This window comes from Etheostoma cragini, chromosome 12 (assembly GCF_013103735.1).
Source record: "Etheostoma cragini isolate CJK2018 chromosome 12, CSU_Ecrag_1.0, whole genome shotgun sequence".
Taxonomy (NCBI): Eukaryota; Metazoa; Chordata; class Actinopteri; order Perciformes; family Percidae; genus Etheostoma; species Etheostoma cragini.
The window spans coordinates 19,685,450-19,703,508 of NC_048418.1; the positions used below are offsets into that span (position 1 = coordinate 19,685,450).

The following is an 18,059-nucleotide window of genomic DNA, read 5'->3' on the forward strand; positions in this document are numbered from 1 at the left end:
GGAAGGAGCCGGAACTTGTGCGGGAGGTGGAGCGCTACCAGTTAGATCTGGTGGGGCTCACCTCTACGCACAGTCTCGTTTCTGGAACCATACTCCTGGACAGGGGTTGGACTCTGTCCTACTCTGGAGTTGCCCAGGGTTTGAGGCGCCGGGCGGGTGTGGGGATACTCACAAGCCCCCGGCTGAGCCCCGCTGCGTTGGAGTTTACCATGGTGGACGAGAGGGTTGCCTCCCTACGCCTGCTGGTGGTGGGAGGGGGAAAACTCTGACTGGTGTTTGTGCATACGCACCAAACAAGAGTCTGGAGTATTTGGCCTTCTTGGAGACCTTGAATGTAGTCCTGTATGGGGCTCCAGTAGGGGACTCCATAGTTCTGCTGGGGGACTTCAACGCACACAAGGGTGATGATGGAGATGCTTGGAGAGGCGTGATTGGGAGGAACGGCCTCCCTGATCTAAACCAGAGTGGTTGTCTGTTGTTGGACTTCTGTGCTAGTCATGGATTGTCCATCACAAACACCATGCTCGAACATAGGGATGCTCATAAGTGTACGTGGTACCAGAGCACCCTAGGCCAAAGGTCAATGATCGATTTTATAATAGTTTCATCTGATCTGAGGCCGTATGTTTTGGACACTCGGGTGAACAGAGGGGCAGAGCTGTCAACTGATCACCATCTGGGGGTGAGTTGGGTCAGGGGGTGGGGGAAGACTCTGGACAGACCTGGTAAGCCCAAACGGGTAGTGCGGTTAAACTGGGAATGTCTGGAGGAGGCCCCTGTCCGACGGACTTTCAACTCACACCTACGGCGGAGCTTTTCGGGCATCACTGTGGAGGCTGGGGGCATTGAACCTGACTGGACAATGTTCAAAGTTGCCATTGCTGAAGGTGCAGCGGCGAGCTGGGGTCTTAGGGTCTAAGGTGCCTCAAGGGGCGGTAACCCACAAACACCCTGGTGGACACCGTTGGTCAGGGAAGCCGTCCGACTGAAGAAGGAGTCTTTCCAGGCCCTCTGTGGTAGAGGCAGAGCTGGAGGATGATGGGGGATTGTCGTCAATTTCCCTGTTACAAGTCGCTGAGGTAGTCAAACTACTCCACAGCGGCAAAGCCCCAGGGATTGATGAGATCCTTTCAGAAATGCTGAAAGCTCTGGGTGTAGAAAAAAAAGGGGGACCAGAGGGTGTGTGCCAACTACAGGGGTATCGCACTTCTCAGCCTCCCTGGTAAAGTCTACTCAAAGGTGCTGGAAAGGAGGGTTCGGCCGATGGCCCAACCTCGGATTGAAGAGGAACAATGTGGATTCCGTACTGGCCGTGGAACAACGGATCAGATCTTCACTCTCGCAAGGATCTTGGAAGGGGCCTGGGAGTATGCCCAGTCTACATGTGTTTTGAGTATCTGGAGAAGACGTATGACTGGGTCCCCCGAGAGAAATTGTGTGAGGTGCTGCGGGAGTATGGGGTGAGGGGGTCTATTCTCAGGGCCATCCAATCTCTGTATGACCAAAGCGAGAGCTGTGTCTGGGTTCTAGGTAGTAAGTTGGACTCGTTCCAGGTGAGGGTTGCTTTCCGCCAGGGCTGCCTTTGTCACCAATCCTGTTTGTAATATTAATGGACAGGATATTGAGTCGGGGCTGGGAAGGGTTGAAGTTCGGTGGGCTCGGGATCTCATCGCTGTTTTTTGCAGAAGATGTGGTCCTGATGGCGTTATCGGTCTGTGACCTTCAGCACTCACTGGACTCACTCGGTTTGCAGCCGAGTGTGAAGCGGCTGGGATGAGGATCAGCACCTCTAAATCTGAAGCCATGGTTCTCAGCAGGAAACCGATGAAGTGCTTTCTTCAAGTAGGGAGTAAGTTCTTACCCCAAGGGAAGGAGTTTTAGTACCTTGGGGTCTTTTTCGCAAGTGAAGGGACCATGGAGCGTGAGATTGGCCGGAAAATCGGAGCAGCTGGTGCGGTATTACATTCCGTTTATTGCACCGTTGTGTCAAAAAGGGAGCTGAGCCAGAAGGCAAAGCTCTTGATCTACCGGGCAATTTTCGTTCCTACCCTCACCTTTGGTCCTGAAGGCTGGGTCATGACCGAAAGAATGAGATCAAGGGTTCAAGCGGCCGAAATGGATTTCCTCAGGAAGGTGGCTGGGGCGTCTCCCTTAGAGATAGGCTGAGAAGCTCAGTCATCTGAGAGGAGCTTGGAGTAGAGCCGCTGCTCCTTCGCGTCGAAAGGAGCCAATTGAGGTGGTTCGGGCATCTGGTAAGGATGCCTCCTGGGCGCCTCCCTAGGGAGGTGTTCCAGGCACGTCCAGCTGGGAGGAGGCCTAGGGGAAGACCCAGGACTAGGTGGAGAGATTATATCTCCAACCTGGCCTTGGAACGCCTCAGGATCCCCCAGTCGGAGCTGGTTGATGTAGCTCAAGAAAGGGAAATTTGGGGTCCCCTACTGGAGCTGCTGCCCCCGCGACCCGATACCGGATAAGCGGATGAAGAGGGATGGATGGATAATTACTCCACTGCTTGAAAATTATGAGATAAAGACCAAACTTTGACTTACTATGGTTAAATCTCTATCTATCTATCTATCTATCTATCTATCTATCTATCTATCTAATTTCAGAGACCAAAGTGACATCCTCAAAATAATATGTTTGGCCAACAGTCCAAAACCCCTAAAAAGTGTGTTTAAAAATGACACTAAACAGAGAAAAGCATAAAATCCGCATTTAAAAAAGATAAATTGATTATCAAAAATACAGGCAGATTTTCTGTGAAATTACTAATAGATACATTTTTCATCATTCGTCATATTTCAATTCTTTTTTTCCAAGCATAAATGGGATCTAAGTTTTAGGTAGGTGTCATTTTATGTTTGTTATCTACTGGGTGATGAGCTGCGTGGGCCAAATCCTTTGTGACTGCAGCTGATATAAACGACCTGACTAGTTCTATTTAGAAGTTATCTTGCAGCCAAGCGGAAAACTTCCCTCCTTAACCAGCCCCACACTTAGGAAACAGGAGTGACAGGAGTTTTCAAACCACACAAGGAAAGAAAGAAAAACACAATGCTGACGTGCTGGGAAAAGAAGGACAGGACGCCTGAATCGCATAATTGGCTCTTCTTACCTGAACACACCTACAACTTGGTCTGTAAAGTGAGAGTTACATGGGGTTAGCATGGTTTTATGAATACGGAGTTGTAGATTGAGAGGAAAATTCACCTTTGAATAGTCTTACTTTTTAATTTATACATAAACTACGATCAGTTTCAAGATGAAGAACTTCAGGTATCATTTACTGATTTTGATACAATCTGCATGTATCAATGCCGCATTGATGATGGATTTCTTACAGGGATGATGGATGACTAATTGAATCTCACTGTTCTTCGTGCTCTAATTAGTCTTGAATGGTAAAACAAATACTCACTGTTAACCACTCTGTCTAAAGCATAAAGAGAATTAAATATCACATCTTCTCCTGCCTGTGTGGCTTATTTTTTCTGTCAAAATTGCCTCTTCAAATTCCCAAAATGTCGTAAAATGTCTGAACAGGAATAAACATGCTCTAAAACAACATTAAAAACAATGAATGAAAATAATTATGAAAAAGGAAAATATGAGGTTTTGTGCAGCAGTATGACGGTATACTGACCTCAAAGTCCTGTTCAGAGAGGTAGATCTCGAGGCGGAGTGGGTCAACTCCCTCTGGGAGCGGCCGGGCCTGCAGCTGTTCCAGAGGAAATATGTTCTGACAGAGCCGCGCCAACACGTCCTCCACCAGGATGATCTGGTTACACACCTCTGCCTCCTGCAGCAACAACACAGGACACAACATCAAGTCCTTTACAATGACTGTGTTGTGAAATGTTTAGTTTAAAACGGAAAAGGAAATGTTAAGTTATAGTTAATAGCTGATACTTGAAAAGGTACACAACTTTATTTGTTTAATACTGAAGACTGTCACAGGAAATGCTTTTATTTTGAAGTAACCTACACGGAAGTTGTGTGTATTCTTGCTAGTTTTTTTGCAGATAAACGTGAGAAGCTAGATGTAATCAGTGTCCGCCAGGCCTAAACTGTTCTTTTCTTTTGTAAACTGCAGCATAAAGAACAATAAATGTTCTTAGTAAAAGACAAGCGTTTTCGGTCGTCATTCGAAGCCATTCCACTACAGACTGCAGCTGTTTACATTATTAGTTTACATTTGTGTGAGAGGATGAGTTAAAAATGAAGTTAACCGTTGACACAATACAGTAACATGTGCTATTTAAATTAGCTGGATACATGGTTAAACCTAATTTGCTCATATTTGCTTTGTCCGTAATGTTTGCAAATCTTTACAATCATTCCCAGAAAGAACCCAGCAGGCCTGCCTTGTTGCACCATCCAAATTTTCTTCCAAACTTGACATTTTCAGCTTGTAGCCTGCTAGCTTGTTGTTGTTTGCCGACGAGAACAGAGTTTGAGAATGGCAACACACATTATCCTGGAAATGAACTTCCGTCTAACCAGCCTATATACAGTGTAACACAAGTTCTGGTATAAAAGAGGACAGGTGCAAGAGGGTTAGAGACCAGGTGTGTGTTTGTATCATTTATTTTTCTGTGTGGCTGAGGCCAATGCAGCGTCAGCGTCTGTAATTCCACCAATGTTGTGGTTGGGCGCTGCGGTGTTTGTTGCTCACCCTTTCGGTGATCTCAGCCACATCCTCTCGGTGCTCCCAGCTGGGAAACATGTTGGTGAAGGTGAGTGGCTCCAGGCCGGCGTGGATCAGATACGACTTCTGAGGTTTCTTCTCGTTCTTCTCTGCAGGAGAAAATCATCACACTTTACTCAAATTACTCAAATTTGCACTACAACTTGGTTTTTTGAATACTCCCAAGTAAATTTCCGCTGGTTTAATTTAACGTTATAATAATAAGTTACAACGTTTTTGTGATCAAATGCAAACACTTTATCAAAGTTAAAGTGACAGTTGACTTTCTCACCTAAATGACTTTTTCACCTAAAACATTGGCCAAAGAAATTTGCAACTTCACACATCCACAAACAAAGTGTGTGACAACATGGAGGATTGGGTCATTTTTAGGTGTCCATCTGTGGCCAGGATTTAAAATATTAACATATTCTAACAATACATCAGAGTACATATCACAAATTATTTACTGAAGCATTTCTTTATTGACCATTGCCTTGCGTACCTTTGCAGTACTGCAGCACCGTCTCCATGGCACACTTCCTGTCTGCATCCCAGCGGATGCGAGCCGACCCGGTGCTCTCACTGTCCTGAGGCCACCAGCCCTGCCACAGGTAAACCTCGTGGAAGTTATCCACCAGGAACAAAGCTGTCAAGGAGAGAAATAATTATATCACCATATGACCAGGGTCAGGAACCTCAGGCAGGGGTGCCACGCAGTGGCTCAACCAATTACACGCTACCAATTAGGACTAGACTAGACGGACCAAAAAAATCTTATCTTGGTCTTTTTCTCTCCCAGATCCAGCAGGCGCCATCTCACACACTTTTACTTATAGCTAACTGAAGCTAGTTGCATCCAGTTATACTGTTCTTCTGTGTTTATTGCCATGGCGGCCATTTACACACCGATGGCGCAGCATCGGGGGAAACTCGGGGTTCAGTGTCTTTAACAGGTCACTTTTAAATGGAACTACTGGGCCAGGGATTGAACCACCAACCTTCTGAGCCACAGCCACCCCATATAACATAGGTAAAGTCTTTTTTAGACATTTTAATGCAGAAATATTACATATGATACCTTTAATGGGAAAAACAGGCCTCACTTGGTCATGTTGTATATCTTTCAATGAGTTTGTGTATCAACAGGGCCTCACCAGGTTGTTGCGGAGCGTTGTACAGGTCTTCCTGCAGGAAGGGCAGGGAGCTGACCAGGTCTGGAGCTCTGGATGGGTGGAAGAACTCATTTGCTGCAAAATCTCCAGATGTGCTGCTCAGCTGGAAAAGTCGTGGGGTGAAGTTGAATTTACCTGGGTCTGAAAAAAGAAAAAACAGAAATCAACATGTGACAAGAACTATCATTCCACAAAGTTTTACATCCCAATGTGGCACCAAGGTTCGGCGTTATGTGTGGCTGCTCAAGACTTTATATTTTATGTCTTGGTCTTGTTTATGTGTTGATCACATATCGTCTGATTCAATTAATCCATTGAGTTTCCTTTATACGATATAGTTTTTGATCACTGTAGATTTGTGGAGAGAATGTGTTTTTAAGTTTAACTAAAAGCGGAACCTGAAAGGAGTAGCACTCGGAATTTCGTTGTAGGTTTTAAATGAGGCAATGACAATAAAGGCATTGTCTTCTGTTGTGGTTTGGGGTTTTTGTTGTGTTTTTTTTCCCGTTTCTGCCTCCCTGTGAATGTCTCAGTGTTTTCCCTGGTCCCGTGTGCTTGGTCCTGTCTCATCCCCCCGGTAAGCGTCTATATGTTTCGCTTTTTGTTTTATTTTGAAATCTGTTTTCTGTCTTATCTCTCTTCCAGGCTTGCTCCCCCTGTTTTCCTGCTCCTGTGAATACACGATGTCTTCCACCTGATTCCCGCCCTCTCGTCACCTGTCTCTTGTTGTCTAATTACCTGGTGTATTTAAGGTCTGTGCTCCCCCTTGTGCTTCGTCTGATCATTCTGTTTTGTCAGACTTCCTAGTCAGTGTGTTCCTGCCCGTCTCCTCATGTTTCCCTGTGGATGTCCATGCCCGTGCACAGCCTCCGTGTTTTCCCTGTGAGTTCGCTCCTCGTCGGAGTCTCATCCTCCCAGTTTCCGACTGGACCTTTGTTTCGACCCCTGCCTTCTGTCTGGATCTCTGTTTGAACTTTATTCCCCCGTGCCTGCCTCCTGTGTTCTTGGAACTCTGGCTGTTACTACTTTTTGTTGGACTGTCTAAATAAAGAAACTCTCTGTTTAACGGATTATTCTGCCTCCGTGCTGCATTTGGGTCCTCCCTCCGCATCCCATCACAGTCTTCTCTTTTAGAACAAAGTGTTTGTCCTGCTGTTTACAACATTAAACAATGAAGGATTTGAGACTTTTGGCTTTTATTGTTGGGTTTAAAAATAAGCTGTACTCAGAAAAAGACCCACCCCTCAAAATTATTGTTTTCATAATGGTACTATATCCTAGCTGTTGTATTGGCAGCAGCCAGATTAAAGGACTTTCAAAAGGTTGACATTTGACCGCCATAACATTACTTTGACATTTTTAGGTGCCGAAATATCCTCCGATCTCTACCAAAACGATCGGTACGAGCTGTGACTGAGGTGAGTCATTGTGTCTGACTGAGGGTAAATGTGTATATGAATAACCAAAGTATGTGGGTACACAGTGTACCTTGCAGCATACAGTCGTAGGCCTTTCTGTCTTTCCTCCCGAGTGCCTCCCAGAAGCCCGGAGGCTCTGCTCCCTCATCACACTCATGGATGGTCACCTTACTGCTGCTGTGGAGCCCTGCCTCCAGTGGACACCTGACAGGGAAACATAACTCATGTTCCATGGCAACCAAAAGCACCATAACACCTACCACAGACTAGATGTAGGCCTGGGCAATATACCAATATGATATTGATATTGTGCGACAAGATTAGATTTCGCCTTGGATTTTAGATAGCGTAATACCGTATTATGGCATAGGTGTCATACTGTGTGTCCCGTCATGTGTGTCCATCCTTTATTTCCTAAGATGCTTCGTTGATCCTATGTAGATGTTTTTATGTTGATTTTATGTTGAAACTATTATGTTTTTTTCTGTTACATGTTTGAGTTGTAAAGCAGATTGAACTACTATGGCCGAGACAAATTTCCCCTCAGGGACAACAAATAATAAATCTATTCTATTCTGGTTTTAAAGGCTGCATTACAGTAAAGTGATGTATTTTTCTTAACTTACCAGACTGTTCTGTTATTTACTTTTACCCACTTACTCACACATTGTTGGTGATTGTTTTTTAAAACTGTCATTGTGTAAATATTTTTTTAAAGCACCAATAGTCAACCCTACAATATAATTACAGTATCGATACTGAGGTATTTGTTTTACATATAGTGACATTTAATATTCTCCATATTGCCCAGCTCTAGCTAGTCAATCATTTTAATCAGTGTTCAGTTTTAGAATAGTGTCTGGAAAGTCATCCCGAGTCATTCCTTATATACGGCTCACTGTTCTTTGATCTTGAGGGCGGCTGTCTTCCCCACGCTGCGCGTGTGGAGCTGTGTCTTGCAGCCGTGCCATAGGTAGATGATGGCCTTGTTGATGTTCAGCAGGATCATCGAGGCTCTGGAGCGCAGGCTGCTGCAGTGACACGCCACCTCCAGCAGGTGGCCTTCCAGCGGAACCTCGCCCCGCACGCAGTACAGACGCCACTCACCTGCACACAGAGCAGCGGAGGAACGGGATCAGTGAGAAGGTTTCATTTATCACATTGGAGGACTAACAAAAACCAAGTGTTCCGTACGTAAATTACAAAACACATCTCAAATTAATAACATTGTATGACATTTACTTTTATAGCAGAAAAACAAATTTTCAAGAGGTAATTTCTATCAATTTCTCAGGTTTTAACTGCTGCTTACAGATTAACATCATTAGAGGAACCAATCATGGTTAAGGAAAACTATTGTCCTGGTAAAAATAGATACTAATTTGCGTCAATAAGGCATTTAACAACCACTGAGCTTTGTAGACATTAGATCAAGAATAAAAGAAACAGAAATGTTTACTCTGAATGTTCTCCTCCTCCTCCTCCCTCTTGCCAGCATGGACAATCATTGCTCCATTGAAGCACTGCAGGAAACATGGAGGCTCCTTTCCCTGCTGCACTTGAACCTGCAACACACAGACCAGGAACAAGGTATAATACTAATGAAAACAGAACACCGCTTTAATGCCTACATAAAGTAGGTAGGCAGGAATCTGGAGAACCTGTAGCAAGACACCAACATCAGGAAACCTCTGGAGACCATTGATTGAACTGATGATGATACTACAAAATCAGTATTGACATAAAAATAAGTTGTTTTTTCCATACACTCAGTCCTTAATGCAAAGCTTAGTGTGTTATGTTGGGAGACGGGTGTGCAAGAGTGAACATTAAATTTCACGTAAACACTGAAGAGTCTACTTTTTACTTTAGATTAATATTTAGCTTCTGTTCTGATTAGTTGGCTGATGGGAAACCTGGTGTCCTGTACCTGCGCCCCTCTCTCCTCGTCCAGCTCCACTGTCATCAGCGCTGACGTTCCCTTCTCGCTGACTGTGGAGTGTCGACCCTGCCAGAAGAAGTAGCAGCATTTCTCCTTTCCCGGCCCGCTGCTCCTTGCCTCAGGGTTCTGCCTGCGACCAACTAGGACACACATTCAAAGACCAAAAGATCAACAAACTACTCTGAGTTGTCAGTGTTGTTAAAATAATAATAGTTGTTATTGCAGCAGAAGCCAAGTTTATCTTTAAACTTATCTGTACCTTGAAGCTTTTAAAAATGGTGCAGCTTACTCCTACTGCAAAAGAAGTCACTGATGTTGTTTCTAGTTTGTCAGGGTCATATCCGTTCTACTGTTTGTGGGTTGATCGGCGGCTGGGATTTGCCACAAATAATTTCATTAGATTTAGATACACTAAAATATTAAAATATAACTGTGTTTGAACATTGTATGCAGCTCTATCACTGACTTGTCTGTGTACTTGACTCCATTGGAATTGTCCAGATCTGTCGAATCTTAACCCCCTGGTGTTCTGTGGTGAAGCAAAGATTAAGATTTGAGATTTTAATGCTTTTAAATTGACGTTCCTTATACAACTAATGCATCATTGTCATTTTTAAGTTTTACAAACTTTGAAACAAATTAACCTCATTGACCGTAAAATTTCTACTTTCTGCTACTGCTTTGTTTTGAAACCCGTTACAAAACAATGCCATAATAATTAAGATTCTGATTACAAAACAGCAAACTTGGTGCTCATTTAATTATTTTAACATGCTTGGCATCCTGTTTGGATTTGAATGCAACTGCTGTGACATTTGATTCCCCTGATTTTATAGAGACTGTAAATTGACTCTGGTGTTGGAGTCCACGGTAGTTTATGTCCACAGGATTGCTCCGGTGCCGCTAGGAATTACGCTAAACGTCCCTCTTTGACCTGGATGTCCGTCCCCTTCCCCTTTCTTTGTGTTGGTATTCTAACCTCCGGTGGATTTGTGAGGACTATGGTTAACTGCTCCTCAGATCTCTGCAAGGTAAATCCAGTCAGGAAGACTATCTCTTCAAGTATAGTTTTCGAGTTTTCTGTTGCACGACTAAAACTACTTTTGAATGTACACATGTTCCATCAAAACAAATTCCTTCCTGAGGCTATTTTGCAGCAGCACTGTGGCTCCATCCAGCTATGGAAATGCCAATAAACCAGAGCAGGTTTTTCTCCCATCGCGGAATGCTGTGTGGACTAGCCAGACTAGGTCCACAGTGACTCACCTGAGGTATTGACCGTGTACTTCCACTTGACCACGTAGGCGTCTCCCTCGTGGAACTGGCCAATGCTCTGGCGTGGCAGGCGGCTGTAGTCGAACTCCAGGATGTGCCAGACGTCCACCGACACCGTGCTGATCTTTTGAGTCCTCATGTGATCCTCGGTCTCCACTGGGCCGTGGCCACGTCCCACATTCACACCATCCAAGATGGTGGAAATAGACGACTGGAGGACGGGCAGCATCAGGGTAGTGTCGTAGGGCCGGCATTCCCGTCCCGGGGCCTCCTGATGATCAGATTAGAAAAAAATTAAGGGATGATGACAACCTGCAGCCTTATACAGGTTATTCTAACAGGCAGACTAAGCCACTCGTATTGCTATTTTAGTTGTCAGTGGTAAAACATGTGCTCATTCTTTAATTCAAATTCCATTTAAAAAACATTCAATCCATTTCATCTCTCCACTCCTTTTAAAACTTCCCCGTCTTCTAGGGCTGGGTATTGTTTAAAAATGTCAGATACCGGTACCGATACCAATACCATGACTTTGATACAGGTTCCTAAACAATGCTTTTTTGATACCAATTTCATAAAACAAAGACTTACAACATAACAGCACAAATCTTTCTATCTTTTATCTACTACAAAAGCCCCGTCTCACTATGTAACATAGTTTTTCCAGAGTATCTCAATGACTTTAATGCTATAGCCAATCACAGACATTATTGATCTTGATTGAAGCATGCTGCCTGAATATTTGCCCATGAGATGTACTCCTTAGGTAAATCTTGAACGACGAGGCATTTTTTGATACTCAATAATTCAGAGGCAATTCGGTCGGTGCCTAAAAAGTATTGAATTATGTACCCAGCCCTACTCGTGTCTTCTTATTACCGAATTGTACCTGTTCTTTTTTCTCTTTCTTTCTTTTTATCTTTTTCTCTATCTTTATTTTTGGCTGTTGCTGTTGTTTTATCAACAGTTGTGTCTAACTATGATTTTAGTGTATATTTATATATAAAATGTGATGGTACATCTCAAGGAGTTATTCCTAATAAATAATTTCCAACAAATAACTGTATTTGTCCCCAAAGGCCAACTAAAAGACAGTAGCACATGAAAGGGACAATTCACAGACAAGGTACAACTACGAATAGTTATATAATAGCTTACATAGTATTGCATTGCATAACGCTGTGCGCTCAAAAATGCTAATCAATAACAAAAGTGATGCTTTTGCACAGCATCCAATGAAAGGTAAATGCTCTGTGAGGGGGAGGGGCTAAGGAGAGCATTTTGGGCTTTACCAGAAAAGGGGGAGGGACTGAGAAGTTGTCAAAGTTCAGTTGTTTTGGCTAAATCCTGGATCTTCACAATTCTACCTGCAGCACCTTTAAGTGTGAGTGGCTCACAGTCCAAAGAAATAAACAGATGTTGAGTAAGAGAAAACATTTGCAGACTCTTTGTGTGTGACCTTTGCAATTAGTGCAATCCTCCTCATAAAACAAGCATTTCATTTTCACCTTCTGGTCAGGTGCGAGTTCGCCACGCTCCTTTAGTGTTGGCGACTTTGCTTCGGTCCAGTCTAAAAACTTCTCTTTGAACAAGATTGTCTCATTGTGCTCTGTCAGCCTGCCGAATATCGCCCAATCAGGACGGCCCTGGCCCTTCCTGTCAATGAACACAAACACACACACACACACACACACACACACACACACAAAGAACTTCAAGCAATGTAAGCCCATGCTTATTGAATGTATGTGTGTGTGTGTGTGTGATTGCATGCATGTGTGTGTTTGTGTGTCTAAATATGCATGTGCATTTATAAATAGTTTAGGGTGACCAGCTTTTGATTTCCAAAAAAGAGGACACTCGGCCGGCCTAGAAACACAAATTCCGACAAGCTTCTCAGAGTTTAATGAAGATTCTTTATGCCTCAATTGTTTAAAAACAACTTATGTAATAAAATTAAACATGTAACAACCTGTAATAAAATAATAGCTCTTTTCAAATAAATAAATATGAAATAATGTTCTAAATATGACTTATTCTGAGTCAGCTTTAAAATCTAAAAATATCTCTTAAAACCATTTCAATGTAATAAGATGAGGTTGTTTGGTGTCCATGTGAGCTTTGAGATGTCCAGCACCTTTATTAGACACTGAAACATATGTGCTAGCTTCGCACACGGTGCACTCTGCCTCCCATTTGTCCCAACCAGGACAGTACGTGGAAACTGTGAAGCTGCACTTACGCTTATTATTTTTTGTGCAATGCTGCTATGCTCTCTGATCTGCTCCCTGTATGTGCTCCAGTCTGATCTGCTCCCTGTATGTGCTGTTTTTTAGATAGAGTCTTTTATTGCTGTTGCTAGGTTATAAAAGTAGCCGATATGAGCAATAATATCACCCTAAACAGACTATTTAGGGGCAAATGTGTCATAGTACTGAGGGTCCTGACAAGAACAGAAACACAAATGTGTTTTTGGTTGTGTGTGTACTACTAGACAAATACATTATGTGGTGGTTGGCATACTTAGTTTTTGAGGCAAAGTTTTAAATTTGGGTTAGGTTAAGCTTAGGAATACACCTTCAGAAAATGAAAGCAAGTCAATCAAATGTTATTGCAAAGGATAATGCGTGTGTGTGTTTCCACCTGGGTATGAGTGTGTTGCAACTTCCAGGGTCCAGTGGGTTGATGTCACAGCAGGTGTAGTCAAACGTCCCGTTCCAAAGGTGTTTGGCAAGCTGGAAGGCTACTTTCCTCTGGGCCAGGGTCACCTCCTTACCGTGCCACACATACACCTCACTGCCAAAGTCAAACACCAACACCTGCATCAAGACAGCACACACAAGGGGGAAGCACAGGTGAGTTTTTTTTTTTTTATTGTACATGTTAACTAACACCATACAGTGGTTTATTTTTGAATAAATATCTGTCAAAGCACCATTTGGACAATAAGTACATAAGTAAATAACTACATAAGTAGTTTAAAAAAGACCCATTTATATTAGATGTATGTAATATGTGCATGGATCATTTGGAGTTTGAGTAAAATAGAAACAAATAGTAAAATATAAAAAAACAAAATATAAACATTAAAGAACAAACTGATAGCACATCACAAAAAACGTTTGAAGAGAAGTAAAACTTTAAGATGTTCCATCATTAATATGCAAAATAAGCGATGTGACTGCAATGCACTCCTTGATGTCACATTACATGTCATTTAGTTGACGTTTTTATCCAAAGAGACTTACAATTGCTATATATGTCAGGTTGCACACCTCTGGGGGAACTATGGGTTAAGTGTCTTGCTCAGGGACACATTGGCTGATGTGTCGCAGTGGAAACTGAACCCATTTGTCCCACACCAAAGGCATGTGTCATATCCACTGCGCCATCAGATGGATGTAGGAGGTGCTCGCCATGGCACCTGCTGTTGCTAAGCAACAAATTAAAACCAGCTTGAAGCACAGAGCTCCGCTTAAAACATCATAATTACTGATATTCAGAGCTTAGTGCATTAAAGGAAAAGTCCACCATGAGAAACTCTTAAACGTTATAATGTAACGATTAAGACATACTTTATTGATCCCGCAAGAGGAAATTTAATTTTTCACTCTGGTGTTAGTTATTAAACACAATACACACAGGTCTGAAATAGACTGTAGAGCGACACACTGTTGATAAGCTCATGTTATGATGCAGCGTTACATGCTGGTGTCATGAGGCTACGGGCAACAGAACAGCAGCTTCCAAAGTCAGTCAAAGGGCGACTCAAAGCAGAACTGAGCAGTGCCAGTTAAAAGGCACCACTTTAAGAGTTTAATATTTGATTTATCTAAAACAGGTTAGAAACACGGACCTCCTTGGGCGCCAGCAGAGAGCAGCGAGGGACCTTTCCCCACTCGTCATCCTCAGGAACCAGTTTGTCATCCAGCAGTCTGAAGATACAGTTTGTCTCAACAATGGCATTCTCAAACCGCTCATCCTCCTCGGGTGGACCTGCCGCTAAAAGCACAATTAGACACACTGTAAAATACCAGCGTGACCGTCTGTATGCATCAAAAAGTGTTAACAGTAGGGGTGTAACTCATACGTTTTATCAAGGTAAGATATTATATTGATTCTTTAGACAACAAAATGATATTTGCTGGTATTACAAAGTCTGCCATAATAGGATTTTGATTTGATTCAATTCAGAGGCCTGCAATCAATATGAAACAATATCATTAATGCTCACTTACTGTAACACAATCAGTTACATTCTGGGTTCTATCAACCCACAAAAAGCAACTAAAGCATGATTTCACAATTTTATTACTGAGTTCTTCGAGACGTTCAAATGAGAACAAACTGTTTTATTAATATTTTTTCTTTGCATAGATGACACAAGATCATTGATCATTGAATGGATCCTGATCCACACCCTTTGTTAACAGGTTATCTTTACACTCACTGTCAAGACAATTGCAGGGCATGCAAGCCATTTTGACAACAACAACCTAAAGTAAACATTAGGGGCTCCGGTCCTACGTTGATAAGCAGTCTGTCCTCCGATGATGGTCCAGAACTGCTGGGTATCTGGACCTTGTGGGTTGACCCCCTCCTCGATGGTCTGCACCTGGTTTGCCCTGCAGCCCATGTCCTTCTTTGTCTGGATGAAGGTGGCCAGATCTATTGCCTATGGGCAAGAAACCGAGATCTGTTTTATGGTGACAGAGACAGTGGTGATGTCTGTGCACTGTGTATATGATCCTCTCATGTTGATTCTGAGGGAAACATCAAGGACATGTGTGAAGAAAGTGACTTTTCTTGACTAACTCAGGAACGGTGACCTTAACAACATCCTACTTCACATTTGTACACAAGTTTTAAGAAAAGGTCCAACTTAACAACTGAGCGCAAACTGAGGAAAAAGTGAGGCTACAGTGAGGAGACTTGGCTGCTTTGCATAATATCATAAGCATAATAAAATAAGTAAATAGCACTGAACGAGGAGGCGAAGCAGAAAAACAAATGTATTATAAAAATGTGTCTAGACGGATCTTCTTTGGGGAAATTGAAGAGCTGTAGCCTGGATGCATGTGTTCGTTGAGAAGCACAGATGTGTGTGTGTGTGTGTGTGTGTGTGTGTGTGCGTGTTTTTTCACAGTTATAACAGTAGCTTTGATTCTCGACATCCAAACCAAAACTCCTGAAAATAAGGCACAGTCTGTAATAATTTATAATAAAGATGCAGCTTAGGTCACCTTAGCCTTCTCAATGACATTTGAGAACTCTCCTATCCAGACGATGCAGTGCTCTGAAGTGACCAACAGGAAACAGTCGCCGCTGTTCAGTGAGGACGCTCTTGGCTCCACTAATCTGGTCTGAATGTGACGACGACCTGGAAAGGATAGAGTTATTAATCTGCTGAGTTTTACTTTTCAGTTCCTTTAATACACATCAACTCTGTCTGATTAGAAATGTTAGATGTCCAAAACAGTTTAAGGCTACTTTTAAAGGAAGAGTTTGACATGTTTGGTAAAACGCTTTCTGGAGGAGAGTTTGATGAGAAGATCTACTCTTATATCTATCTTTTAAATATACAATAATAATAATACCTCTCCGGGAACCATCACCTTATCGTGGTGGAGAGGTTTGTGTGTCCCTATGAACCTGAGGGCTGTGTTGTCTGGAGCTTTGTGCTACTGGTAGGGTCTCCCATGGCAAAGAGGTCTCAGGGGAGGGGCCAGACAAAGAATGGTTCAAAGACTCTAATTGAAGAACAAGGAAGGGATAGAAGGACCCCGCCCGGAGGAAGCCTGGTGGAGCGAGCGCCTGGTGGCCGGGTTTGCCACGGAGCCCGGTCGGGCACAGCCCAAAAAAGCAACATGGCACGTCTCCCTCCAGCCCATGGGCCCACCACCTGTGGGAGGATCCAAAGGGGTCGGGTGTGTTGTTATATGGGATGTTATAGGGGTGGCAGCGAAGGTCAGGGGCTTCGACAGACCAGACCCGGGCGGCAGAGGCTGACTCTGGGGACGTGGAATGTCACCTCTCTGTGGGGGAAGGAGACGGAAATTCTTTCGTCACAGTGTTTGTGTCCCGCCGTCCGTGTATGCAGCTTCCTCAAGACCCGCTCCGTGTGACTCTCATCCGTACCTCCACCACCTCTACCTACTCTGTGTGTTTTGTTGGATTAAACTTTTTTCTTTACCGTCATCGTCTGAGCCTGTGTTGTTTCTGTGTCTGGGTCCAACCTATCCATTACAGTACTCCTGGATAAGGGTTGGACTCTGTCCTATTCCGGAGTTGCCCATAGTGTGAGGCGCCGGGCGGGTGTGTGGATACTCACAAGCCCCCGGCTGAGCGCCGCTGTGTTGGAGTTTACCCTGGTGGACGAGAGGGTCGCCTCCCTACGCCTGCGGGTGATGGGGGGGGACCCATCTTCTTGGAGACCTTGAATGGAGTCCTGTATGGGGCTCCGGTAGGGGATTCCATAGTTCTGCTGGGGAACTTCAAAGCACACGTGGGGAATGATGAAGATACTTGGAGAAGCTTGATTGGGAGGAACGGCCTCCCTGATCTAAACCAGAGTGGTTGTCTGTTGTTGGACTTCTTGGCTAGTTATGGATTGTCCATCACAAACACCATGCTCGAACATAGGGATGCTCATAAGTGTATGTAGTACCAGAGCACCCTAGGCCAAAGGTCAATGATCGATTTTACAATCGTTTCATCTGATCTGAGGCCGTATGTTTTGGACACTCGGGTGAAGAGAGGGGCAGAGCTTTCAACTGATCAACATTTGGTGGTGAGTTGGGTCAGGGGGTAGGGGAAGACTCTGGACAGACCTGGTAAGCCAAAACGGGTAGTGCGGGTAAACTGGGAACGTCTGGAGAAGGCCCCTGTCCGACGGACTTTCAACTCAAACCTCCGGCGGAGCTTTTCGGATATCCCTGTGGAGGCTGGGGGCATTGAACCTGAGTGGACAATGTTCAAAGTTTCCATTGCAAAAGCTGCGGCGGCGAGCTGTGGTCTTAGGGTCTTAGGTGCCTCAAGGGGCGGTAACCCACGAACATCTTGGTGTACACCGGTGGTCAGGGAAGCTGTCCGACTGAAGAAGGAGTCTTTCCGGGATATGTTATCCCGGAGGACTCCGGAGGCAGTTGTGTACAGACGGGCCAAAAGGGCTGCAGCCTCTGCCGTGACAGAGGCAATGCAGCGGGTGTTGGAGAAGTTCGGAGAAGACATGGAGAAGGACTTTCAGTCGGCACCAAGGTGCTTCTGGAAAACCGTTCGCCACCTCAGGAGGAGGAAGCGAGGAATCATTCAAGCTGTCTACAGTAAGGATGGGACGTTGTTGACCTCAACTGGGGAGGTAATAGAGCGGTGGAAGGAGCACTTTGAGGAACTCCAAAATCCAGCTGACATGCCCTCTGTGGTAGAGGCACAGCTAGAGGATGATGGGGGATTGTTTTCAATTTCTCTGGTGGAAGTTGCTAAGGTAGTCAAACAACTCCACAGCGGCAAAGCCCCATGGATTGATGAGATCCGTCCAGAAATGCTGAAAGCTCTGGGTG

At 44.1% G+C, this 18,059-nt stretch overlaps 1 protein-coding gene across 9 annotated transcripts in view; it reads right to left on the reverse strand.

Annotated features, from left to right (window-relative positions):
* LOC117953601 (supervillin-like) overlaps positions 1 to 18,059 on the reverse strand; it is a 75,462-nt gene that overhangs the window by 4,225 nt on the left and 53,178 nt on the right. For 8 of the 9 annotated variants that reach the window (XM_034886764.1, XM_034886762.1, XM_034886758.1 and 5 more), the window contains 14 exons: positions 15,744 to 15,880; positions 15,028 to 15,175; positions 14,357 to 14,502; positions 13,144 to 13,319; positions 12,009 to 12,156; positions 10,492 to 10,771; positions 9,214 to 9,365; positions 8,743 to 8,848; positions 8,183 to 8,390; positions 7,354 to 7,487; positions 5,848 to 6,006; positions 5,196 to 5,339; positions 4,679 to 4,800; positions 3,647 to 3,802 (listed from right to left, as the gene is read on the reverse strand). In XM_034886764.1, coding sequence (XP_034742655.1) covers positions 3,647 to 3,802; positions 4,679 to 4,800; positions 5,196 to 5,339; positions 5,848 to 6,006; positions 7,354 to 7,487; positions 8,183 to 8,390; positions 8,743 to 8,848; positions 9,214 to 9,365; positions 10,492 to 10,771; positions 12,009 to 12,156; positions 13,144 to 13,319; positions 14,357 to 14,502; positions 15,028 to 15,175; positions 15,744 to 15,880 — 2,216 coding nt within the window. Of the gene's footprint in view, positions 1 to 3,118; positions 3,141 to 3,646; positions 3,803 to 4,678; positions 4,801 to 5,195; positions 5,340 to 5,847; positions 6,007 to 7,353; positions 7,488 to 8,182; positions 8,391 to 8,742; positions 8,849 to 9,213; positions 9,366 to 10,491; positions 10,772 to 12,008; positions 12,157 to 13,143; positions 13,320 to 14,356; positions 14,503 to 15,027; positions 15,176 to 15,743; positions 15,881 to 18,059 lie in introns of all 9 variants that reach the window. The other variant, XM_034886759.1, reaches the window with a different exon arrangement.